General features: G+C 46.0%; 1 protein-coding gene across 1 annotated transcript in view; it reads right to left on the bottom strand.

The window, feature by feature from the left end:
• The window catches only part of CHMP2A (charged multivesicular body protein 2A), a 247,173-nt gene that overhangs the window by 154,407 nt on the left and 65,623 nt on the right, over nucleotides 1-27,143 (bottom strand). The window contains exon 3 of the mRNA XM_086930503.1: nucleotides 24,344-24,523. Within this exon, the coding sequence (XP_086786629.1) occupies nucleotides 24,344-24,523 (180 nt within the window). The remainder of the gene's footprint in view (nucleotides 1-24,343; nucleotides 24,524-27,143) is intronic.

Consider the following 27,143-nt stretch of genomic DNA (forward strand, 5'->3'; position numbering starts at 1 on the left):
TACTACTAGGAACGAGAGTGCCGCCGCGCTGCCCGCGGGGACCCGGAAGCTCTTGGCCGGCCGGCCAATCCGCTCGCGGCCGACCGGAAGTCCCGCCTCCCGAGGTCCGCGAGCTGCCGGCGCATGGAGCGCCCTGCCGTCCGGTGTAGCCCGGGTCCCCAGGAGGGGGCCGGGGAGAAGGAGGAGTGTGGCGCCTGTTGCGGGGCTCCTCTGACCTGAGGGAGCCCCGATTTAGAGGAGGAGCCCCGCCGGAAGAGCGCAGTTGGTGAGTGGGGCCCAGGGCTGATGTGAAGTGCGTGCGTGCCTGTGTGTATGCCTGGGGGACAGGGGGGGGGGGGGGGGAGTGTGCGCGCGTGTGTGCGTGTGTGCGCGAGGGAACGTGTGTGCGCATGCGTGACTGTGTGTGATTGAGAGAGAATGCGAGGTAGGGGATAGTGTGCCTGTATGTGTGCCTGTATGGGTGCCGTGTGCATGCGCGCGCCTGTGTGTGTGTGTGTGTGTGTGTGTGTGTGTGTGCGTGCGTGCATGCAGAGGGGTGGGGGCTGCCTGTGTCTATGTGTGAGCAAGGGCTTTGCACCGCGCATGCGCAGCTATCAGGCGCTCGCTTCTGAGGTGAAATCTGACCTCGTCAAAGCGCGCGTCTGGTAGCTGTCCACATTCCTAAATACGGGCCACAATAGGTCTGAAGCAGACACCTTCAATGCTCACGCATTGAGGGTAGGTCTGCTCGACCTAAAAAAATAAGTAGACTTTATATAGAGTTACCACAAGACCATAAACGACAGAAATACACACTATGATTACTTTAAGATAGTAGATTTAAGCTTAGTTCAGTTCAGTTCTTAGATGAGACACTCTGCGTCAATGTACCGTAAGTTGCATTGCGCTTCCACGATAAGCAATGTCGCAGCAATGGGAAATGCGGCAAAGTCATGTGCAAAGAAATAAAGACGTGAAGATCTTCCAGATGAGGCATGCTTCTCGGGGATGCGAGAAGCTCTCGGTTCGATGCGTGGACTACAGCGGCGACATCCAAGATGCGACGGGAGCAGCTCCAGCGGGGGACGCTCTTCTCCCACGATGCATGAAGCTTCCGCTCGATGCGACAACTACAGCGGCGACATTCAAGATGTGACGACAGCAGCTCCCACGGCGGCGCGATTCTATAGGATGCGAGGTGCTCTTGGTCGATGTGGTGCAATGCGACAGTTCCAGCGGCGACACCCTCCTTCGGAGTTGCGACGGCAGGCATATCGACACGATCCGACCTCGTTGCGGCACGCTTCTCTCAGATGCAGTGCAGTGCGACAGTTCCAGCGGTGACACCCTCCTTCGGAGTTGCGACGGCAGGCACAGCGACGGTGACTCTTCTCGTTAAGTCGTGCTTCCAGCTCCTTTGCGACACGCAGTTCCTCAGAAGGCCCAAAACAGCAGCAGGCACTTCCAAAGAACTCTGGGGTGCTGGGGGTGAAGTCTCTTGTCCCTGAGACTTCAGCAGGAGGCAAGCTCTTTTCCAAGCCCTTGGAGATCCTTCACAAGTTGAAAGCCAAGTACACAAAGTTCCTTTCGCCTTCCTTTGGCAGTAAGGCAACCACTGCAGGCCAATCCCCCAAGCAGCACTTCAGCTTGGGAAAAGTCTCTCCTCAGTTTCTTCAGGTTCCTCTCCTCAGTAAAGGTTTCTTCTTGTAGTCCAAAGTGATCTAATTTCATGGGATCAGGGTCCCAAATTTTTATACCCCAAAATCCTTTGTTCTCTGAGGGGAGAGGGGCCTTTGCCCAGTCCAAGCCAGTTCTGAAGACTATGTTTACCAGACTTCTCCTTTCCTTTCACCGTTCAGGGCAGAAACATCAGACGCCACACAGGAGGTGAAGCCAGCATTGTGGAAAGCAAGTACAGTCCTGGAGCACTTTGTTTACAGGACTCCTTCTCCTCTTTCAGTGTGCAGGGCGGAGACATTAACCGCACCCCAGGGGGTGGAGCCAGCTTTATGGAAGGCAGGCACAGCCCTATTCAAGGTTCGGGTGCAACTCCTACCTCCCATCTAGATGCAGATCTCTCTATTCACCACTGGGTGACTCAGCCTGTCTCCTGGAATTCCCCAGCCCTGTCACTGACAAAAACAGACATAGGAATATACAAACTAGCAGAGGCAGGTGTGAATGGTTAGACAAGCAAATACCTACTTTCTAAAAGTGGTATTTGCAAACAAAGAATATTAAAATAAAGTTCACTAAGAGATGTATTTTATTATTCTGAGTTCAGGCATACTAAACTCGAATTTCTACCATGTTCTCTGAGACAGTTAGGATTATAAAGTGTAACAATTCTAACAGCCCACTCTGGCCTATGGAGAACAGGTAGCCTTGCAATAGCGAAAAACGAAAATGGCTGTAATTCACTATTAGGACATGCCACACACATCAGGACTTGCCCTTCCTTATACTTACAATGCACCCAGCCCCTGGGCCTACCATAGGGGTGACTAATATGATGAAAAGGGGAGGTTTAGAGACTGGCAAGTGGGTGCACTTGCCCAGTCAACATGACCGTACCAGACTGCACGCAGGCTCTGCAATGGCAGACCTTAGACACATTTTACAAGGTTGCTTCTGTGGGTTGCACAACCAGTGCTGCAGACCCACCAGCAGCATTTGGATTTACACGCCCTGGGCACACTAAGTGCACTAGACTAGGGTCTGACAAGTAAACCAAATAGCCAAACATGAAACCACTGATTAATACATCAATTTACAATAGGGAGCACTTGCACTGTGGCACTGGATAGCAGTGACACAGTGCCCAAAGCATCTAATACCAGCAACAACACATGAGGCAACAGCAATAAATGGAAGGGAGACCCACGTCAATGGTGCCAGGTCCAACACCCGCGTTGTTTAATCATTACAGAATATTACATTTTTGGGGTTGTTGTAACATCAAAATGGTCTGCGCGCCGCCTCGGCCCCTCATGAGCCAGTGCTATGGGTCTGTCTGCTGGGTGATGTTTGTTCTGGCTCAGTTTAATGGTGTATTCTGATCCCTGCTTTGTCAGAGCCTACTGGCGGATCTCCGTTTCAGGCCGCTGTCAGTAGGCCGGCGAGAGTCGGTGCTCTCTGCTCCCCAGCGCAGCGGTGCTGGCAAGCCGGCGCTCATCGCAGCTGTGTTCTTCGTGTTTTAGCCGCCATCTGCACTGCCCTCGCTCTCTTTCACCAGTACAGGGGACACTCACCGTTCTGCCACGTTCCCAGGGCTCCCAATCAGACCGCAATTTTACTGCCTCTTTGGTTTTCATATCTCCGGGCTCCATTGGCCCCGTTGCAACTCCGTTCCTTTTGCTTTGCAGGTCCGCCAAGCTCCCGCTTCAGCTCATGCCACGTCGGAGGCTAGCCCACCCGTCCAGCACCCAAATACAGGTCAGCAGGGACGCCTCACTCCTGATTATAACAGGCTTAATACAGGATCATGACTGAGCCCCACAGCTATGCTGCCGCCATGATCATTTAAAAAAATTGAGTTTTACCCAAAATGGTCCTGGACCTGGGTATTTAATTGGTATCAAAGACAATGGTCCTAGAACCTCGTTCAAAAGAAGCTATGAATCAAAGGGACATTGCTACGATTAATTTGATCAAAGTCTAATGGAGTTTGTGTGCAGAGTTAAACTCCTTACACCTAAGTAAATAGTTTAAACAACTAATGTGAAGTCATACAGCAACCAACCAAACAATTGTTTGTATTCATCAAATAATTTAATATGTTCAGTTTCTGCTGAATTGTCGAGTATTATTCAGGTATTTAAAAAAATTAGAAAAGGTTGCTCCAGGGGGTAACGTGCGTAAAGGAGCAGTGCTCGGTGTGAGTCAGTGAAAAAGAAGGAAATTCAGTGACACAGAAGAAAAGGAACTTTGTATTCTTTTTTTAAACAATATGTACGGTTGTCAATCACCGTCATATGCAGCCTAGCTCCATATATGATACAATACTAATAAGGTTATTTGCTTAAATACAGGATTAAATTCCACAATAGCACGGTGAGGGTCACATAAGAAAGTCTAGGCTTAAAACAAGGGCGTCGACGTTTCGATCAGTCTTTGGGCACAAGGGAAATTCGGGGCCTCGGCCGCCCGAATCTTGTTCAGGACTGGAATAGTGAATGGCAACCTGGGATAAGGTGGATAGTCACCCTACGTTGGTGCGTGGTGGGTAGCCGGTGGCTATTTCATGTCAGCCTTACTGGGAAAGATTCCTCCAATTTAATAGGAGGGTTCTCTATGTCGCTGCTGGTGAGGTAAGTATCACCCATCTAGGTTGTGCCTTAATCACAATACGATCGGCAAGCCATGCTCCCCACAAGTGCCTTAGCTTTAAGATCGTTGCAAAGTATTATCAATTCACAGTTTTACCCTTCAGCATAAACTTTTTACAATGAGTGTTTATGGAATGCCTTGCTGTGAGTCAACTAGAATCATGCTAGCACAACAGGTAACTGTTACATACGGGCCTTTAAATATTTTTGGGCATTTTCTGTTTTGACCGCGTGTCAATCTAGACGTATATGGTGATAATAATCATGTTGCATCTTCACATCACTTTGACTTCTGTACTATTTCAATTTACATGGCCAGTGTGGTTTGTGTGAAATATTTTATGCAAATATTCCCCGTGGCTGTTACAAGATTTAATAGTGTTTACAATATTTGTGGGTTCGTATTTATTTACACACAATACCTGCTTTGTAATTGAGTTTCCAGTAACAACATGCGGTACATTCATTTATGCATTTTAATTATACTGTCATTGTGTTTCTTTCGCAAATAGGTGGAGACCTATGCTGACCTTTTTGAAATAGGAAGGTATGTCCCCTTCCTTTCAGTTTATTTAATTCACTTATTTTCTCACATGGGAAACTCATGCATTTTCCTGATTTATTTTCAGAATTTGCTTGTCCATCATTTGATTTTAATTACACGCTGCTGGTAAGGACTAGTGCTGTTGACACATGAATTGTAAATGCCTTTGCTATTCGCAGATCTCATTCCATGAAGAGTCAGCCTTGTGGTGAGCGTTTATCTGGCTACTACATACTTTAATTTAGTCTAGATTCCAACACACCTGATTATTCTTTGTAATCAATTGCATAGGCTGTCCACCCCACTTCAGTAGTCCTGAGGAAGACCCGTTCTGATGCACTCCAAATTGCGGTGCTTACAGGGTCGAAAACGTAGACATGCTTCATATGTCCACACAGTTCTCTTGATCACGATTCAATGAACTAATAGGCCTTGCAGTACATGTGTGAAAAACAGACATGATTTGAAAACGTTTCTCTTCTTTGTCATGTATATAGTGTACTATCCACATCACTATTTACTTTGTCACTTTTTTTCACTATTGTTACCTGTGGCTCAGTTCAAATTCAATTTGTACTTGCGATACACGACAGTATTCAATACTTACTTTGAATATATGAATGAATCCATTTGTCTTCTCTGTGTTTTTTTTCCAGAATCAACTCTGAGTACGTTATTAATAATTTTGTGTTTGCTGCTGTAAATACGGGCAGAAGAATGCGTTCTATTTAATACAAATACCCAGGTTCTGAGGGACACCAGGTCACCCCATTATTTTTATTGCTGCTTGCTGTGGTGGTGACGCATCTCAGCGCCAAGGATTCAAATGGCTGGTAAAGGGAAAAGGAGCAGGGAGACGCCTGTCTCACATCCGAACAACAGTTACTCAGATTCACCAACTGGGGGTAACCATCATTGTCAAAAATTCCCTTCTTCAGTTAGTGGAGGCTCTTTTCCTTTCACTCTGTTTTCGTTTTTTCCGTTTTATCCTTAATCCTTCCACCTTACATTTTCTGTCTGCCCTCCAACCTAATTTGAGCCGAGCCACCGAAAAACATAACTTTAAGAACAAACAGTTAGAGAGTGGCTCAGAACTTATTCCCTGGAGTACATATTTGTATTTGCCTTAGGTTATGTGCTTTCATTGAAGAATATAGCGGGCATTGCACTTTTGATTTTAGGAGGCAGCTTTTACACAGAAGGGATGATTTAGTTATGGAGACAAGCCATTGATCAAGGCTATAGGACTGATATGCTTATTTTAAAGAGTAACTTATTTATTGTGAAAATCACATTCTAAAGCCAAGGGGGTGTTTTGATGAATTGTGATTACATTTTCTTAAAGCTGGTAGGCAGATTGGGAACCTTAGACTACAATAGTAGTAGGCAAGTACTTGGCTGCAAAAAAAAAAAAAACCCAAAAAAAACACAATTTACATCACCAATAGCTCTAACTTTAACAAATGTGAGACCTATTGCATTGCAAATGCTTGTTTGTATATACTACACAGCTGTCATATTGTCTGTGCGGACTAGGACAGCCTTGTCTAGAAGGTTAATTTGAAAAGCTTTGAGCACCAGAAACACTGCTAGCAGCGCTAGATGATTTATGTGGAGTGTCTTTTGGTTTTGACTCCAAAAGCCTTGAATTGTGCGATTCTGGAGAGGAGCTCCCCAACCAGTGAGTGACGAGTCTGCTGTTAGTATGGTCTGTGGAACAGGGTCTATGAAGGGCTGCCCTTTTGATAAATTGTGGGTTCCACCAGTTCAGAGAGCGATGGGTTGCTACACAAAAAAGGTCATACATCTGGAACTGAGCACTAACGGACGGGCTGCTACACAAAAAAGATACTTCTCTTGACCATCGCTTGTACTTTGACACAACCCTTTGTTCAAAATGGCGGGGTGCTAAAAAGAAAGGCAATAAATCACCGCCTGTGCCTTCAGATGCCCACGAGGCCCCTGCAAGATAAGACTCCCTCACAGCAACTCAGGAACTGGGCTAGCTTGAAAACGAAACTGCCCTCCCTGCTCACAAAGCCATAATAATAAAAAGAGGACTACTGTCTCTTCTCCTCATATGGGGCGGCCATCTTTGCCTAGTCTCTCTCTCGGGTGGATAGCCGGGGTTTACACTCATGTGTTTACACCATTTTCTGGATAGAATGTCTACCTTCTTATATGGCAATACTATATCTCTAGTTGTATTATGTTCTCTAGTAACTCCGTCATGACTTCAAACAAAGTAGTTGTAAAGGGACAGCTGAAATTCCAGGAGCCTAGTCCCGACAGGTCGACGATTTCGAAGGGCTGGAAGAGGTCCCCCGCTACACGGTGGAGGAGGGCACTGGACATTCCAGGAGCCTAGTCCCGACAGCTCGACGACTTCGGAGGGCTTGAAGTGGTCCCCCGCTACACGGCGGAGGAGGGCACTGGACATCGAATGCTGTCTTATTTAAAGCGCTTTGATAACCTATTTCGGTTCAAGTTATTGAAATGTGCAACGTAACTGATTCTATGTAAACTGCTGTGTTAACATGTAACGAAACTTGTGCTATGTAAAGCGCTCTGATAACCTAATCGGTTCAAGTTCGCGCTATAGAAAAGTCTAAAAATAAAATAAAATAAATAAATAAATGGGTGCGGCCGATTACCAACACTAGATCGGTCTAATGACCCTGCGACTGGTCCCACTGATTTGCTAAGCATTCCTGGAGGGGACGCATATGAAGCCTTGCATAGGCAAAAATCATGATGTAAGAGGCCATCATTCCCAGCAGGTGCATATACTCTAGAGCTGGTAGTGAGTGGGTGGGCTGAAACGGAGCGACTAGAGTCTGATTATTGTGAATTCTGGCTGTTTGAGAAAAGCCAGAGCTTTTTGAGTATCTAAAGTGGCTCCTTCATAGGTTTGTGTGTTGGAAGGTTGGAGACGAGACTAACACATTGACTGTAAACCCCAGTTGCTGCAGTAACTGTAGTGTTATGGGAGTGTGCTGAAGACACTTCATGTAAGTGCTGGCTTTGATGAGCCAGTCGTCTAAGTAAGGGGAGACATGAACGTGTTGTCTTCGCAGATGAGCAGCGACTATTGCCAGGCTCTAGGAGCAGTGGTGACTCCGAATGGGAGCACTTTGCACTGGAAATGCTGCCATACTACCACAAATCTGAAATATTTGAGAGGAGTGGAATGTATTGGAATGTAGAAATATGCATCTTTTAAGTCTAGAGTAGACAAAGTCGCCTTGCTGTAGAAGTGGGAGCACTTGTTGAAGTGTCACCATGTGAAAATGATCTGATTGTATGTGATGATTTAACTCTCTGCGGTCTAAAATGGGTCTGAGAGAGCTGTCCTTTTTGGGTATTAGAAAGTACAGGGAATATACACCCGACCCTTGATAATATAGTGGTACAGGCTCTATGGCTCCCTTTAAAAGGAGAGACTGAACCTCCTGTTTGAGGAGGTGTAAACGATCCGGTGACATTTTGTGTCAATGCAGGGGGAACGTTTGGAGGATTGTTGGTAAGCTCCAAGCAATAACCAGATAATTTCTAGCACCCATTTATCTGTAGTTATTGATTGCCAGACAGGGAGGAATTGTGAAAGACGTCTCCCAACAGGTGTTGAGTGGTCGTGGGGAATTGTAGGCAAGTCACTGTTTGTTGTTTGAGGGGGAGGTGCGTGTTGTGGAACCGCTACCTCTATCCTTGCATTGTAGACTCAGTAGCTTTCTCTAAGGGAACCTTTTGAAGAAGAGGGACGATTGTACCCTTTAAATGGCGTAGAGGCAGTGTCTGAAAAGGTATTTTTGGACCCCCATTATAGAATGGGTGCCAAAAGGACGCACGGTTGGAAGGGGACTGTAGGGCTCCCATCGATTTTGGTACGTCTGTATCCTTTTTCTTTTTTTCAAAGGACGTTGCTACTACAGGACCAAAGAGAGGTTGTTTGTCGAAGGTTGTGTTAAGAATGGAAGCTTGAACTTCAGGTTGAAAACACGAAATCCTTAACCATGGGTGTCTTCTGATTAACTCACTGGTATTGACAGCTCTAGCCGCAGTGTCAGCTGCATCTAGTGCACACCTAATCGAAGAACTAGGGATGAGGTTCCCCTCTTGCACTAAGTCTTAGGCTTTGGTTTTATGCTCATCTGGTAGAAATTGGAGCAATTACTCCATTTTGTCTCAATGCACTCTTATCATACCTGGCTAAAAGGGCCTGGGAATTAGCAATGCACCAGTAATTTGCAGCTTGGGAAGCTCCTCTTTTCCGAGAAGTGTCTCGGAGCTTAGACTAAGTGTCTGGAGCTGGAGCATCCCCCGACATCTGTGAATTGGCCTGTTTTCAGGCATTAGTAATCACTAAAGAGTCTAAAGGTAACTGGCCATTAATGAAAGCAGGTTCTGATGGTGTAGGTTTATATTTTTTGTCTATCCTGGGGGTGAGAATGTGTGCACAAACGTGGTCAAATATATTGTCCATATGTCTTAACATGCCTTTGAGCATAGGGAGTGTGTGGGTGGTTCTTTGGGAACTACTAAGGGTTTCAAAGAGGAAATCCTCCTCTAGGGACTCCATATGTAATTGTACTCCATGATATTCAGCAGCTCTATTTAGCAGCTCAATATAGCCTACATTATCATCTGGTGGAGAAGGCATGGTAGGATAAAGGTCTGGATCATTATCTGTGGGAGAATCCGTATTATAACCCTTCCAGGGGTCTGCAGGTGAAGGATCATTGCCCCCATCCCTATCAACCTGATCATCAGGTGCTTGTGGTTGTGGCAAATTTGTATGAGTAATTAGTAAATGCAGTGTTTGTGGGGAAGGAGGTGATGGAGGAGGAGGAGAAGGAGACGAAGGGTTAGTACCAACATGTTTCCTTTTTAAAGGAATGTGATAAGTGTCCTCTGACTCAGATTTGCGTTTATGCGGTAATTTGGTTGCAATCTGTCCAGTTTTTGGATTAATATTAAGTTCTTTTTGTTTTGAAGGTGGGGCACCGAAATGGGGCTCCTGTGGTGTTTGCAAAGCATCTTTATGTTTCGGTGCCAACGTTTTCGGTGTCGGTGTCTTTGGTCTCAAAGATTTTGAATCCAAAGACGGTTTTGTGTCAAAGGAGTTGGGCCGGAGACTGGTTTCGGCTTAGAATCCGAAGGTTTCGGCTTGGTGCCCAAGTGTGGACGGCTCCATCCCGAGCCAGAAGGCTTAAAAGTGTGTTTTGGTGCTGAGAAGGAAGGGGGGGCGTTGGAAAAATTTTCTTGGTGCCGACCATGGCCCGAATGCAGAGGTGGGACCACAGCCTTTTTCTTAATCGGAGTAGGACTACGGGGTAAGGGAGGTTCGGTACTCATGATACGATGACCTTACAGAATCTCTTCATCCACATCGGAGTCAGATTCTGAGACAGATATAGAATCGTCCTGTTCTTCCTTGGCCCCTAGTGCTATGCTGGTCTCTTGTTCGGGATTTTCTCCGAAGAGGTCCGGAATGGAACCGGTGTGTTGGATCTGCATGTTGCGACGTCGAGCCAGACGGTCGCAGAGCGTTTTCTATGCACGGAAAGATTTACACGCCTCGCAGGCTTGTTCACTGTAGTCCGGAGAGAAGCACAAGTTGCACATTTGGTGTGAGTAGGTGCGCGGGAACTTTGCGTGGCACCGAGGGCAGAATTTAAATGGAGTCCGTTCCATCAACTTTGAGGTGGACCGACGTGCGTAGGCCCGCCGGCCTTACACGAGTTTCCTGATCAAACAAAGTTTTTGTATTGGACAGGATACGCAGAGAAAAGTGAATACATGATCGAAAACAATACTGTCTAGGGTTAGTGGATTCCACGCTGAGGGAAACCCGAGAAACAGTTTCGAACCAGAGCGCAGCAATTCACATCCGAACCCGATGGTGGAAAAAACACAATCTAACAATGGAGTCGATGCCTATGCGCACTATCACCGAAAGGAGGAGTCACCTACGTCGTGACTGGAAAGACTTCTTCGAAGAAAAATAACTTGCAAACGTCTGGACCCAACACTAGATGGCAGGAGTAGGCAAAGCATGGGATCTACAGCTCACATGCCTCGAACAGAATATTATTAAAATGTACCATTTATTAGTATTTTTATTAGATGTTCCTTGGGGAGAATTACCAACACTTATGTAAATCGATCTTTTAATCCTACTAGGTTTTAAATATCTTTCCCATGAGGCAAAGGGTCGGACGGATTTGCATATGGCCATGTCTAAACTGGGGTGGCCGAGTGAGCTAAAGAATGATGATGGATTAAACACAGATCAGTTGACTGGGGGTGAGTGTTTGCAATGTTCAACACTCCGTCCATCATCCCCTTTGGTTTTGCTTTGTTCGCCCCAACTTAGACGTGGGTGCCGCGCTCACTTTGCCACTAGATTCAAGATAGCCTGGCTGAGGAGGGTTATAAACCCGAAACCGGTTCCAGGATGCTTGTTTCCGGTCCAGGGATGACATGGCGTGGTAGTTCGGGCTGGACTGTTCCCATGAGGCACAGGGTCAGACTGATTTGCATATGGCCATGTCTGAACTGGGGTGGCGGAGCGAGCTAAAGAATGATGATGGATTAAACCCAGATCAGTTGACTGGGGGTGAGTGTTTGCAAAGTTCAACACTCCTTCCATCATCCCCTTTGGTTTTGCTTTAAATATCGTTGCTAGCATTACCCTCATAAATATAACATTTATTATGACATTTCCGAAATGTTCTTTAGGAGAAGACCCCTAAATCTCTTTGTAGATTTGATTTTCAAATAAAACAAGGGTGGGCCAATATGTTTCTCCTAATGGGCTTCATACTGCATCATTTGACAACAAAGTTTCCGAATATACATGGGGTGAGCTGGCAGTTTTCTTTTAAACAACTATGACTCCATCCAATTTTCAGCAGATTTAGTGGCCCAATGATCTTTAAAATTCACTGTGGAAAATGATAGAAGTGATCCGTGCCTGATGTAAATTGATCTTTAAATCAGATTTTGATCACTGTTAATGGACTACATTGTAAGTTAAAATTTGATGGACCTTTAAATGGCCATACAAAATAGGTTTCATCTCTGTAAATGTATATTATTTATGGATATCACGTGCACTATAGTTCTAGAGCATGCATCAGTTATTTAACCAACGTATGCAAATATTTTCGTTTGTGACTGACATGGAAATTTTGCTCATTGCTCAGAAAAGTTTGGGGATCCCCAATTTGGAGGAATGCCTGCCAAAGAGTGAAAAGGCCTCACTGAAATACATGATTTTTGAAACCGTACTGCTTAAGGAGGCCAGGTAAAACTCTACTTCAACATATCACCGGACTTTCAAAGGCTAGGGCAGAACACTATGACTGGGAAGAAAGGAGCTATCTGGTCTTCCTCTTGCTTGATGATCCTGGTCTTTTGGCTTGGCTGGATCTTTTCGGCTCGCTGATTTTTTGCTGGGCCCCACCCTAGCTGAGCTGATGACTGCTGAGTGATCCTGTTGTAACTACTTGTAGGAAACAGCCTTTATAAAGTGGTTTTTACCACGTTGTACCTTTAAGATGCACTTTTTACCTCGCATGTTTTTATAGTGCATATACTTTTAAAACGTATGCCATTACCACGCATTTAAGGTAAGTCTCGCAGTAAATATATAAACAATACGTGGTAAAGGCATACATTGTAAAAGCATATAAGTTCTAAAAAGAAATGCGGTTAAAAAAATGTGTGGTAAAGACATGCACAGTAATTCCCTGCGTTGTTCAGTCATACAACCCTATTTGTGGCCTAAACAGGTTGACTGTCTGTTGCGCTCTAAAATAAGCTAGATTCTTATACTGGATCCTGAAATTACAAGAACACCACAGGAAGGATAAGTTAATGCTATGCATATGTGTTCCTGGTGTGTGCACTCATGTTTTGATAAATGTGCTTTGCACACGTTAATTGAAATGTTTTAGCATGCTGGAAGTTAGGTTAGCATGGTCAAAACTCCCATTGGCAAAAGGAAAATTAGTAATTTTTACCTTTAATCTATACAGAACAGCTAAAATCAAACACAGATTTCGGATAATCATTTCCTTAACTGTTTAACCTGCAAGCAGTTCATTAGCACTATCCTGGTCAACATGAAAAATACCCATGGTCAACATGAAAAATCCCTCATTTTCAAAAGTCACTATACATATTACAGATGCAAAACAGTTTCAGCCCTTCTCATCTGAGGCGTTTTCATGTTATATGATGAACACAGTTAAAAGAAGGTCCCGTTTTCTTTCCGAAGGGGAATTCACTTGCAAAGTTATGTGGAGCTTGGAACTGTTTTTGTGCAGCTAAAGTGTGTTCTAAGAAGATACAGAAAATATTGGGGTAAGTATATTTGGGAATTTGTTTTTATACTGGAAATGTTTCATACATAGTTTTCATGTTCATTATTTAAAAATATCTTAAACGTGGACGTGGATATTTATGAAGGGAAGGGGGGCGCTAGGTGGCGCACTTGCAAGATGGCCGCATGCGAGTGAGGATCCTGCCGCCCAGCGACCTTATTCCTACAAATATCCTAATTAATGGTTTCATCTGCGGTATTTAATACTGCCAATCGATAGAGCTGTGCCACCTTCTGCTGTACAGCAAAATTCAGGAGGATCGACTGTCTCCTGCTCTCGCGAGACACTGCTAAAGGTTGGCCCGGGTGAGACAGTGGTGCTGTGGGCGAGTAGACACCGGCCGCAGTGATTAACACAACCCGCGGCTGCACACGCAGCTCCTAGGCCGCCAGGGCCGCTCTTTCTAGTGGCGGTGGTTGCTGGTCCCCGGGCCCCATTGAGAGGTGCTCAACATTGGCGAGAGCTGTTGTCGGGGGCGCGAATCCCTTGGCAGCTGCAGCGTGGGTGACATCGCGGCAGAGCCCTATGCAGAAGCGGTGAGTGGGGAAGCCTGCGCAAGCCCGACAGCGTAGCGGCCGGACGACGGTCGGCCTCTGATCTGCAGCGGAGGAGCGGACAAAGTTGCGGAGAGGTAGCGCGGCACAGGGGATTTAAGGACAATTGGATTCCCCCCCCTCAGCATACATTACCAGTAATCGGGACCTGGTGGCTGATCGGCTGGTTGCCTGCGTTGCCCTGGGGGAATCGACGGAGGGCGGGAAGTCACCGGCTAAAATCACTGCGGCTGGCACACCTAGGGGCAATTAACTGAGAGCTGGCAAGCGAATGGGACACCAGGTCGGGGTGTACCCAGCACCAGACGGTACTTGCAGACGGCAGTGAACGCCGCAGCGAGGTGGTACCAAAGGTATGCATAGAGGAGGCTACCCCTATGCGGGGTGTACCCAGCACCAGACGGTACTTGCAGACGACAGTGAACGCCGCAGCGAGGTGGTACCAAAGGTATGCATAGAGGAGGCTACCCCTATGCGAAGTGTGCGGACGTCACCTGACGGCTAAACCGTGGGAATGAAGTAGCTGAGACCCTGGGGAGTCTGCACCCGTATGTGAGGAGGACCACATTTGCCCAAGAACGCATAGACCGCACAGTGCTGCCGGATTTATGTAGTTGCTCCTGTGTGGTCTCGAGACGCAAAGGGTGCCACAACAAGAGAACTTAGAGACGGCAGCAGAGCCCTAGTTCAGGGAATACCATCGGGGCATCACTAGTTGGGGTAATTGTGTACTGCTACCGAGATGACGCTGATTATCACTGTGTAAAAACACCATTGCCCACACAGACGAGGTGGTCGCACTGCAGGTCACAGAAAGAGTCAGAAGGTTCAACGTGCAGCAATAATCGTGAGGCCAGAGGAAATATGGGCAAGCCAGGCACACGGCAGCCGAAACTCAATTTTGATGCAGTTAAGAGGAACAGCCGCTCTGCGCAGGAAGACCAGGAGCAGGCTGGAAGAAGCGGATCTCAGGAAGAAGCTACTGGATAGTCCACTGATGTGCAAGACGTCCTTCATGAAGTCCGACAGGGATTTGCCACCTTAGTGGATAAGGTAGACAGGATGTCGTTGCGGATGGACGCCATTGCGCACAAACTGGATGGACATGACGAGAGGATCAAGGAAACAGAAAGGCGTATCTCTGAATACGAAGACAAGACCCCTAGACACACGTCGCAGCTTACCCGCATGGATAACTTTTGAGGGTCATTGCTGCGAAGAACGAGGACTTGGAAGCGCATAGTAGACGCAACAACATTCGCATTTTAGGTATACCAGAAACGACCAACACTGGACGAATGGAAGACTATGTGGAGAAAATGCCTGTAACGGCAATAGGCTTGGAGGCTTTTTCCAACCAATTCATTGTGGAGCGCGCTCATAGATCGCTGAGACCTAGGTCCAAGCCTGGAGACACCCGAGGCCCAAAGTAGCGAGACTCCTGAATTATAGGGACCGGGATGTGGCTCTGCGGGCTCCGCGAAGTAAACAAACCTTGTCATATGAAGGCAATTCCTTCTCCATTTATCCTGACTTCACGCCTATGAACCAGGAAGAACGACGATAATTCATAGACGTCAAGAGTAAGTTCGGAAGGCCCAAATTGACTATGCACTTTTATATCCGGCACGGCTGAGGATTACGCATCAGGGCAAGCAGAGGTTCTTCACAAAGCCGCAGCAGGTGGAGGATTTCCTCAAACAACTTCTAAAAAATGAACAGATCTGACAGGGACGCAGAGAATCCCCGGCGGTCCCCAATGGCAAGAGCGGAAGACTATGCAAAATGAAGGGATCCTTGAATGGCGTGGATATGGTAACGAATTGCTGTATCGGAGACATGTAAAGTGTATGTTGGGGGCAGCTCTACTAGAAGATGTAGGTTTTAGTTGAATGATGTACCATGATGTGCCAAACAACTGCTTGCCGGGCACCCTCTGCCCGATAGGGCAGCGGCTCCGGCTGCTGAGTGCTCTGTGGGCGCAGGGTCGCTGTGTTGCCACCTAGAGATGACCCCTGAAGGGAATCATCCCGGGCTAGTCTGCCGCATATGGTTTGTGGGGACTATGTTGTTGTTCTTGTTGGGAGAGGGACAGGGGTGGGGGGTGGGTATACAATGCTGGCACGTTGGGGATGCTTCAGTGGGGGGAATGGGTGGGAGAGGGAGTTGAACAGGTGTTGGTTAATGTGGGGAGGATCGACGAACTAGACATCGAGATCACATAATTCACAGTTAAAGTACAAGTAATTGGTACAACAGGCAACACTACACTCTGCATTGTTCGCATATGGTTCCAGGGGCGAAGTGCTACAAAGATATGGCTTGGCCATTTTACAATATGTACATATGACTAGCATAGTTGTGACACAACTGAATATTATCACATGGAACGTCAGAGGACTAGGGGACCCAAGGATGAAACGACAAGCCCTAGCTTATCTGGATAGACACCAGACATATAGCAGGAGACTTACTTCACACCCCAGAGGGCCTCTACATTTGCCTCTAGATGGGCAGCACACAGAATCTTCTCCTCTTACTAAAACTACGCCAGAGGGACTGCCATACTGGTTAAGAGGCAGGTGCCCTTCCACCTAACTGGAACCTCCAGCGATGACATGGGGAGGTACTGCCTGGCTTGGGGGCGACTTGGGCTGGAATCTGTAACTTTGGTGTGCTGTTATGGACCTAATGTAGATGCTCTGGATTTTTTTTTATCTCTTTATGGGCAGCGATCAGGGAGAAAGGCGATAATCACATCATATGGGGAGGAGATCTTAATGTTACATAAGCTCCGGGCCTGGATAGGTCACACCCTGCCCCACACCATCGCACCAAGGCAAGCATCGTAATACAGGATATCATCATAGAAAACCAACTGCTCGATGCGTGGAGGCACACCAATCCCCTAAAGCATGAAGGGACATTTCACGGCACAAGCCGTGTCTTGGGTGCGGCTAGATTATTGGATTATATCTCAGGGACTGGGGCCGGCGGTCTGTACAGTGCAACACTTAGCTAGGACATACTCCGACCACATGCCTGTTAAACTCACACTCTCCTCTGTGGATTTTAACCCCCGTGCAGTGCTTGGTGGCTTAACGCGTGTATGCTTTTAGACGCGGTGTTCCAAGAAGAACTGCGCGAAGAGATTTAGGATTTTTTTGAACGCAATAAGGACACAGTACTGAGTGTTGAGACCATCTGGGAGGCGTTTAAAGTCACACTTAGAGGGTTTTGCTTATCTAAAGGGGCAGGTGTGTTAAAAGACATCACTAACACACTTTGCAGATTGGACAGGGAGCTCAAGGCACTGGAGGCATCATTAGCGCTCAAACCAGACGGGGATACGCAGCGGGAGTTTAGAGCAAAGCTTACAGAATACATGGAGGAGGCACACAGGGAAACACGTTTTAGGGGCAAACACTTGATGGCCCGCAAGTATGGAGAGGGAGAAAGACCGGGTAAAGTGTTTGTGGACACGATTAGAAGGCCACGCTATTTCAACTACGTGGTAGAATTTGAAAGGCCAGATGGAACACTGCAAACATACTGTAGGCTTTTTCATGTCTCTACACTGCTCTATATACCACTGGAGAAGTGTGGCTCAGGGGTTAGAGGCGGCAGACCCGGAAGCTGAGATCGGCCCTGGACCAGGGTTCAATTCCCCGCCTCGGCGGGTCTTGGGCTAAAAATTCCACGGACTCGATAATTCTCGCTCCGGTGCCTTCTCGACTCACAGGTTCACACTCTGCGACTCTGGGCAATAGCTTGCTTAATCTCCACAACGGCCCCTCGCGGCAGGATGCCTGGCTTTCACCTTGTTGATACCCTGCCGGGGTTATCTCACAGGGGAATACCAGGACAGGTTCCCTAAGCAAGCGCCGGGACACCCACTGCGGGTAGCTGTGCGCTATATAAGCTCAAATACATTTACATTTACTACCGGAAGGGATGATCTAGACCTAGAAACCTACCTTGGGGATGTCACTTTGGGTTGGCTGAGCGACGTGTACCGAGAATTTGTATGTGCTCCATTTAAACTGGACGAGGTTCGAGACGCCATCATGAGCATGCAGTCGGAGAAGGCCACTGGCTTGGATGGCATTTCGATAGAATTTTACAAAACCAATATAGATCTGATTGCCCCAGTTTTACGTGAGGTCTACGAGGAGTCAATGGAAATTGGCTCCCTCCCACCTTCTATGAGGGAAACTCTCATTATTTCACTTTTGAAGCCGGGTAAAGTGTTTGTGGACACGATTAGAAGGCCACGCTATTTCAACTACGTGGTAGAATTTGAAAGGCCAGATGGAACACTGCAAACATACTGTAGGCTTTTTCATGTCTCTACACTGCTCTATATACCACTGGAGAAGTGTGGCTCAGGGGTTAGAGGCGGCAGACCCGGAAGCTGAGATCGGCCCTGGACCAGGGTTCAATTCCCCGCCTCGGCGGGTCTTGGGCTAAAAATTCCACGGACTCGATAATTCTCGCTCCGGTGCCTTCTCGACTCACGGGTTCACACTCTGCGACTCTGGGCAATAGCTTGCTTAATCTCCACAACGGCCCCTCGCGGCAGGATGCCTGGCTTTCACCTTGTTGATACCCTGCCGGGGTTATCTCACAGGGGAATACCAGGACAGGTTCCCTAAGCAAGCGCCGGGACACCCACTGCGGGTAGCTGTGCGCTATATAAGCTCAAATACATTTACATTTACTACCGGAAGGGATGATCTAGACCTAGAAACCTACCTTGGGGATGTCACTTTGGGTTGGCTGAGCGACGTGTACCGAGAATTTGTATGTGCTCCATTTAAACTGGACGAGGTTCGAGACGCCATCATGAGCATGCAGTCGGAGAAGGCCACTGGCTTGGATGGCATTTCGATAGAATTTTACAAAACCAATATAGATCTGATTGCCCCAGTTTTACGTGAGGTCTACGAGGAGTCAATGGAAATTGGCTCCCTCCCACCTTCTATGAGGGAAACTCTCATTATTTCACTTTTGAAGCCGGGTAAAGTGTTTGTGGACACGATTAGAAGGCCACGCTATTTCAACTACGTGGTAGAATTTGAAAGGCCAGATGGAACACTGCAAACATACTGTAGGCTTTTTCATGTCTCTACACTGCTCTATATACCACTGGAGAAGTGTGGCTCAGGGGTTAGAGGCGGCAGACCCGGAAGCTGAGATCGGCCCTGGACCAGGGTTCAATTCCCCGCCTCGGCGGGTCTTGGGCTAAAAATTCCACGGACTCGATAATTCTCGCTCCGGTGCCTTCTCGACTCACGGGTTCACACTCTGCGACTCTGGGCAATAGCTTGCTTAATCTCCACAACGGCCCCTCGCGGCAGGATGCCTGGCTTTCACCTTGTTGATACCCTGCCGGGGTTATCTCACAGGGGAATACCAGGACAGGTTCCCTAAGCAAGCGCCGGGACACCCACTGCGGGTAGCTGTGCGCTATATAAGCTCAAATACATTTACATTTACTACCGGAAGGGATGATCTAGACCTAGAAACCTACCTTGGGGATGTCACTTTGGGTTGGCTGAGCGACGTGTACCGAGAATTTGTATGTGCTCCATTTAAACTGGACGAGGTTCGAGACGCCATCATGAGCATGCAGTCGGAGAAGGCCACTGGCTTGGATGGCATTTCGATAGAATTTTACAAAACCAATATAGATCTGATTGCCCCAGTTTTACGTGAGGTCTACGAGGAGTCAATGGAAATTGGCTCCCTCCCACCTTCTATGAGGGAAACTCTCATTATTTCACTTTTGAAGCCTGAGAAACCACCCCACCAGTGCAGGTCCTACCGATCGCTCTCCCTTCTCAATTGTTATGCCAAGATTATGGCAAAGTTCATTGCTACTCGACTAAGCTTGTTATTAGAGCACTTGATTCTTCCAGATCAGTCCAGGTTTGTACCCGGGAGGGCCACTTCACATAACCGGAGGACTCTCTTTACAATTTTGAATAACGTTTCCCCAGTATTACCCTTGGCAGCAATCTTCCTCGACGCCACTAAGGCTTTCTATTCTATTGAGTGGAATTACATCTTTGGAATAATTCTCCGGATGGGATTCCCACCACTGTTTCTATCTTGGATACGGCTGCAGTATCCTCCGACCTGAGTGCTCATCAATGGGCATATGTCTCAAACCTTCTCGATTACTAAGGGTACCAGACAGGGATGCCCTCTTTCCCCCTTGCTGTTTGCCTTGGCAACAGAACCATTGGTGGCAAGGTTGCAACAGCATCATAATGACAAGGCTTTGCGGGGCAACATGAAACAAATATTGATTTCCATGTATGCCGGTGATATTACTTTATATGTGAGAGACCCCCAAAACAATTTGAACCCACTCCTTCGGGAATTCATTGTATTCAAGAACCTTTCGGGTATTCAGATAAATTGGGGGAAATCCTGCCTATTTCCACTGACGGACTCCGTAGTGCGCTTTCCATTAGACTACCCGTTGGAATGGTGCGATGACGAGCTACGTTACCTGGGTATTGGTATCACCAGAAAATAAGGAGGAACTTATGAGACTTAACTATGGGGTTGCGCTGAATCGTAGTACAGATAATGTGACTGGATAACACTCCCGCTCTCTATGGCAGGGCGAGCGTTCCTAATTAAAATGGTGATACTACCCAAATTGCTTTATCTATTTTTAAATATCCCATACTATCCGGGATAGCATTTTTTAAAATCTCTTAAAAACAGAACTGATTAGATTGGTGTAGGGGGGCAAGCAGTCTAGACTTCAGTGGACTGTCCTAACAAGGCCATACTCGTCAAGAGGGTTTGGTATTCCAGACTTTGAGCTTTATTATATAAGTGCGCACGCCCATTATTTATATTTCTGGATAAAGCAGCCTAAATACATGCCACAACTAGCAGCATAACACTGGCTTGTGCACCCGATCCTGATAGAGGGAGTCCTGTACGCTGCTCTAAATACTCAGGAGAGGATGCAGAGCACCGTCTATGCTACGATCACGGCATGGAGGCGCATTGAGAACCTCCTGGAGGCCCCCATGATCACCTCCCCGCTACTACCAGTAGCATATCACCCAAACATGCCCCTCCTTCAAGAAACAATTTTTCATAAATTTCAGGATCGCATGGCTCTCAGAACCTGGGGAGGCTTATATGAGAATGGACAATTTCGGGATTCGGTGAGTATATTCCAGGGTGTACAGCAAACCCCGTTGGATGCCTTTCTGTACATACAACTCAAACAGGGAGTCCGATCTCTGAATTCAGACTTTCCGGCTGAACCCCAGTCACTTGCCCCACTACATTTGCTCCTTCAACAACCAACGCCCAAGCGCCTAGTCTCATTGATCTATCGTATAGTCCACACACAACGAGAGGTAGCAGCTTCACCATCCCGCACACAATGGGGGGAGGAATTAGGATTTGAACTGACGGATGACCACTGGGAGTACTGTTGCTCGCAGACCGAGCAGATCTCTGCCAGCAGCAGGCTGCGTATTATACATTATAAATATTTACACAGATTGTATTATACGCCAGTTAGGATGTACAGATACCAGTTATGTAATACAGATAGATGTGATAGATGCCATGCGCCTCAAGCTGTTTTTTTACACCTGGCCTGGAACTGCCCAGGAGTAAATGAATACTGGGGACATGTATTTGAGGCCTTGAATCAGATGACCAACACGCATATTGAGCCCACGCTACTGCTGGCCTTGCTGAGCTATGTTAACATTTTGCCCAGAGTGCATCGCTGATATATAGCCCTTGCACTGCTAATGGCCAAGAGACGGATATAGCCTGTAGGTGGGGCAGGGGGAGAGCACCCAAATATAAGAACTGGTTCAATGATATGATTTATTGCCAGGAGCAGCTCACCACTTATGCCGAGTTGTTGACCAGTGCATCCAGACCCAGAGACACTTGGTCACCACTAACATCCTACTTACTGATACGGCCCCGTAAGTCTTTGGAGACCAAGTCGGTAAGCCTGACTTCGCAAAACTCTCCGCTGGGAGGACACAGAGGGGTGGAAAAGTGACCATTTAGAAAGACCCACATGTAAGATATTCGGAGTCAGCCGTGTTAACTGGCATACACACGGGTATGTATCACTGCCGGGTCTGTTTAGCTAATACAGTTTAGAGTGCGGTGGGATGGGAGACTACTTGATGGGTGATGGTGAACCCTCTGATGTTTATAGAACAATTGATAATGTCATATGTAACGTATTACAATGTAATACATTTTGTGCAACGCTGAAATATATGCATGAGCCGAATGTACCAGTGTGATCAATAATGTAGCCTCTCTTGTTGTTTGTATTTATAGTTTCACAAAAACAGATATATTCAAGACTAACTGATCCATTTGATGCCGCCGGCCCGATGTGGTTGTAGACGGCTTGCTGTGTATGTATATGCTGCTCACGACGAGCTTTAATTGGCTACTCAATACGCTGCCGGCCGAGATATGGTTGTAGGCACCAAGCCATGTATAATATTGTATGCAAATAATAAAGGTTTTAATAATCTAAAAAAAAAAAAAAAATTTTTAAAGAATTTATGAAGGAAATGCAGTTTATTTTTTAAATATGCTTAGGTAGTAAGTACACTAAATAACGATTAGCTGTTATTAAGAAAACAGAATTTATACCCATGATTTGGTGGAATAATCACACTTGTACAGTAGTAGGACAACAGTCACTGAATTCGTCTAAATCACAATCCCGAAAATTCAAAGAGGGATCAGGATTGTAAAAACATTACCAAATGTATGTGATATACAATTGCAGTTTGAAAGATATGTGCCTTCAAGATAAGGTGAACGCTCCGGATTTGAAACATGGTGGTAAACCTGGGGAAAATCATTTGAGGTCATCCAAGTGCCCCCCTCCTTCCATAACAGCATTGTGGTCTGCGGGTTCCAGTCAGCAAAATGCAAAGAACTGGTCTACAATGAAGGACATTGGAATATTCTAAAGGGCGTCATCTCCACTTCTTCAGAAAACATACCTCCTGTGAGAGTCGCCTTTTAAAGATTTAAGTTCAATGACCCTATCCGCAGATGTATTGTGAAAAATGTTCCCTTTTATCCACCAAGTACTCCAGAAAACTGTGATGGTAGCACTTTTCCTATCAAAGCTGGACTACGCTAATGCATTGTTCCTGGGTATCGATAAATTTCAGCTACAAAAATTACAATCACTGCAAAATGCGGCTACCAGACTTCTTCTGGGGCTGCGTAGAGGACAATCGACATCGGTTGGAATAAGATCATTACATTGGCTCCCCATTAAACAACGGATTGAATTTAAAGCGTTAACGCTGGTGCATAAAACACTAAATGGAGGAAATCCAATTGACTTTCAAAAGCTTTTTACAGCCTATGCCCTCTCACGAGCATGAAGATCGGCTACTCAAGGATAATAAACACTGTAAAAACCAAAAGAGACAGATGGGGCGGTCGAGCCATAACACACTGTGCAACTACACTCTGAAATCAACTACCAATATCCTTGAGATGTCAGCCAAATCTCCAGATTTTCAGGAAAATTTTAAAAACCTGTTTTTTTACATCTACTTAGGTCACAAATCTTCTCATTTAATCATACTCCTAACACTTTTCAGCGCCAAGACACTTTGGTATTTGTGCGCTTTATAAGAAAAATAAACATAAACATGTAGACAAAGACAGATAACTGTGCAAGGACCACCGAGATCTGAAAACATGGTTTCTTATCATAGAAGAACCTTGGATGGATAAGTAAGCTTTCTTGCCGGAAAGGAAAGTTTGTTTGCTGGATGTCAAGAAACGCAACTTAGAGAACAGACGAGTCCACAGGAGGGGAAGGAGTCATGCATTACGAGTAAGAGAGTTACCAAGTAATGCAGAAGATGGTGGTCTAGGTAGTCAGCATACCACCTGGTGCCTCCAGGTCTCCTTAATAGAATGTGGGCTACAGGGCAAGGCGTTATTGATATACTTTTATGATAAAGCCTAGGTTTGCATCACCTGCAGTGCAATCAGTCCCCATTATGGCACCACCCTCATCACAGTTAAAAGAGAGTATCCACACCGGATAGCTAGTCAGTCGAGGAAATAGTCAACCTATTGTTACTTTCCTACAGGCCACAAAGAGTGATCGTGCATGCCACACACCTTTACTATGTAAACAGATTCTGTGGATGCAATTTGCACACCCAATGGGGAAATACAGAATGAAAATCCTTTTCAGGAGATGGGACGTATGGGACCCACCCAGCCCTTTCCAGAAAATGTTATCCAGGGTCACCCTCATGTATTGGGGAAAACACAAATCCTAAGGGCTCCAACAGTGTATGCGATAGTAGCAGCGGATTACCACAAGGGTATCTTGCAAGAACATTTAACTGTAAGTTAAAAGAGTAAGTAACTGAAAGAGATTCTTGGAAGACTGGTGCGTCCTAAGGATGGTCAACAGGGTAGGAGGCTGTTAAGGAAAGTTGTCAGATGACACTTCACAAGTATATTTTCTTGATCTTGTACCTGTCTGTTCATCGTTGCCATGGCCTTGGTGACTCCTTTCATTGCCTGTGCCATTGAATTATTAGACTTCAGTGTCTGAATCTTCAGAGACACAGCTTGGATGTTCGCCCTCATCAGAATAAACTTCTTCACATAGCGGCGAGTTCGCACCAAGTCTTTGGCCATGATTTTAACTGCATCCTATGGAGACCAAAAAGAAAGTGTTATTGATGCAGCAAATCTATCAGGACATGGTAAGGCACATATCCGATTTATAAAGCCTAATACAGGAATGAAGGCAACCCCTAAACCAGACAGTGGTTGTATTCCCACTCTGCACAGCATATTTAAAAATAAAAATAAACAATGGTGTTCATTTGGTAGACACACTGAGCAGTGGTTGCTGTGTTAGGAATCCAGAGGGTGGTGAGCCAACAAACAGTGTTTGGAATGGCTTGTAGCAGCTCAACTGGTGAACTATTGTTCTTTCAACTACATTTGGACACTAGAGAATTCATTCTACCAGAGTAAACTAACTGGCACAAAGAAAGGATATGTCTTAGCACGAGTTGACGTACAGGCTACATAATACAGCATTACTAACTTTGCAAGGTAATATAGGCTTTGACAGAAACAAATAAATATTACCTTAGCACATGAAAAGAACTAACTAGCAAGAAATGGTGCAGGAAGTATTTAGTTCTTTTCACTCGAACTCCGCACTGCTCATTAGAACATCAGACAGATAAAAATAACGTTTTTTTAAAAAAATGTAATTTTGTATCCAAGAAAAACAACAATACAAATATATTCTTACATGCAAAGCACAATTTCAAGTCACCCCTCGCAGTGGACAATAACAATGAACGGGGCAGAAAGCATGTCGTATATGCTCTGTGGAGGAACTTGTCATCAAGCAGTTTATCTGTGAGATTGGGAGAAATCAGTTTGGTTTGTATGCAGCAAAAACTCCACATGTGGTCTGTGAGTGGGTGTCCCAAGTCTCGGTCCCATGCCTTGCGGGCTCACTCAACTCCCACAGATTTTGAAGCTAAGCAAGTTTGGTATAGACAGGATACCAGGTGAGACCAGTCAGAAGGCTTGATCACCAATGTCAGTGGTAGGAAATCTTCAGGTTCCACTGGGTAGGTTGGTATTGTATTGGGTAGGTTGGTATTCTATTGTGTATTGTGTCCTGTATTCCTCGAAGGACAAAAATGCCCTTGTGGGTGGTGTCACCAGAGCAGCCTTGTGTGTTATGGCATGGCCATCCGTGAAAAGTTCGCTAATGGTATGAATATGGGGATTCCTTGGACTGCGTTGAACCTGGGTCAATGACAGTCAATGATTGTGGGCCAGGGGCAATGCTGGTGGGTTGAGTAGCCCAACTTTCAAGTATCTGCATAACTTTAACCAGGCCCAGCAAGTGGTATAAAGTGTTTGAATGTCAGTGAGGTCTCTTGTGTGGCCTAATGGCCTAATGGCAGAGGGGGGATGGAGGGTGTGTCTCACCAGTTCCCGCTCTTTTTTCAGATATGGTATTCTAGCATCTGTGTAGTACCAATAATAGGAGAGGTGACATTGTGCCACCAGGTAATATGAATGTATATACAGTACTCAAAAGCCACTGCTTTCGTATGGGAGCGTAAGTGTCTCCCATCGGAACCAAGGCCACCGTCCAACCCAGACCAAGTGGAGCAGTAGACCTTTGAGTGTGGCGAAAAAACTATTAATCAGTGGGATCGGGATATTAAAAAACAGATCTAAGAAGCAAGGGAGTACCACCATTTTGATTATGGCTATCCTTCCAGCCGCTGACAACGGGAGCCTGATACAGTGCTCAATTTGAGTGGTAAGTTTGGCAATTGCAAGGACGTAATTTAAACACATCATTTTTTCTTTCTGTTGGTGCAGAAGAATACCGAGGTATTGTGGGGAATCATCGCACCACATTTAGCTGGACTCCAGTTGACAGGGCACTGTGGCGTCGGTAAGAGGAAATAGCTCCGATTTATTCCAGTTAATGGACAATCCAGAAACGCATCTATATCTAATAATTTCTCTGATAATTGAGGGCAGGTGTATGGCAGGATCTCGAAGGAAATGCAATATAGATTGTCTGCACACATGGAAATTAAAAGTGGGCCATGTCTAAACCGTAAGCCACAGTATAAATGACGCTCTTGGAACTGTTGGACCAAAGGGTCCACTGCAAAGATGAAGAGCAATGGTGATCGGGGACAGCCCTAGAGGGTTGCCCTAGCGCGTTCCTCTGACGATCTGGAAGGGGGCTGTGAGGAAGCCATTCACTCTCAAGCTGGTCCTCCCTGGCTTGTGGCATTGTTACCTGGCTTATTCTGGGGTAAAGATAATAAAATATCCTAAGGCGATGGAATATCATTCAGGTTTGTGAAGTACCCATCCGCCAAACTCCAAATCAAGACCTAAATCATCTTGGGAGTACCTACCCCCTCAAGTCCCCCTTTATTTGTACTAAGTTGAATTAACTCTTGACTTAATTATATAGCATATCTTTAATGATTCGGTGTCTTGTGATATAATAGTAGCGATGTAGCGTCCCACAATATACTAACTAGACCCTAGTGTGAAATAACTCAGAAGTCCTTAATGATATCCTATATCTAACCATTAACTTAACAAGAACTTTGTTCAAAGCACTACAAATAAGTCTTTTTGCAACTCCCCTATAGTCTTTAATCATTACCAAACCCTTTGTACTCTCGAAATTATTAATAGTGACAGCACATTGAAATGCTGGGAGTCATATGGTACTTGAACGCAAGCATATACTACCACCTAA

This window comes from Lissotriton vulgaris, chromosome 7, assembly GCF_964263255.1.
Source record: "Lissotriton vulgaris chromosome 7, aLisVul1.2, whole genome shotgun sequence".
Lineage (NCBI taxonomy): Eukaryota > Metazoa > Chordata > Amphibia > Caudata > Salamandridae > Lissotriton > Lissotriton vulgaris.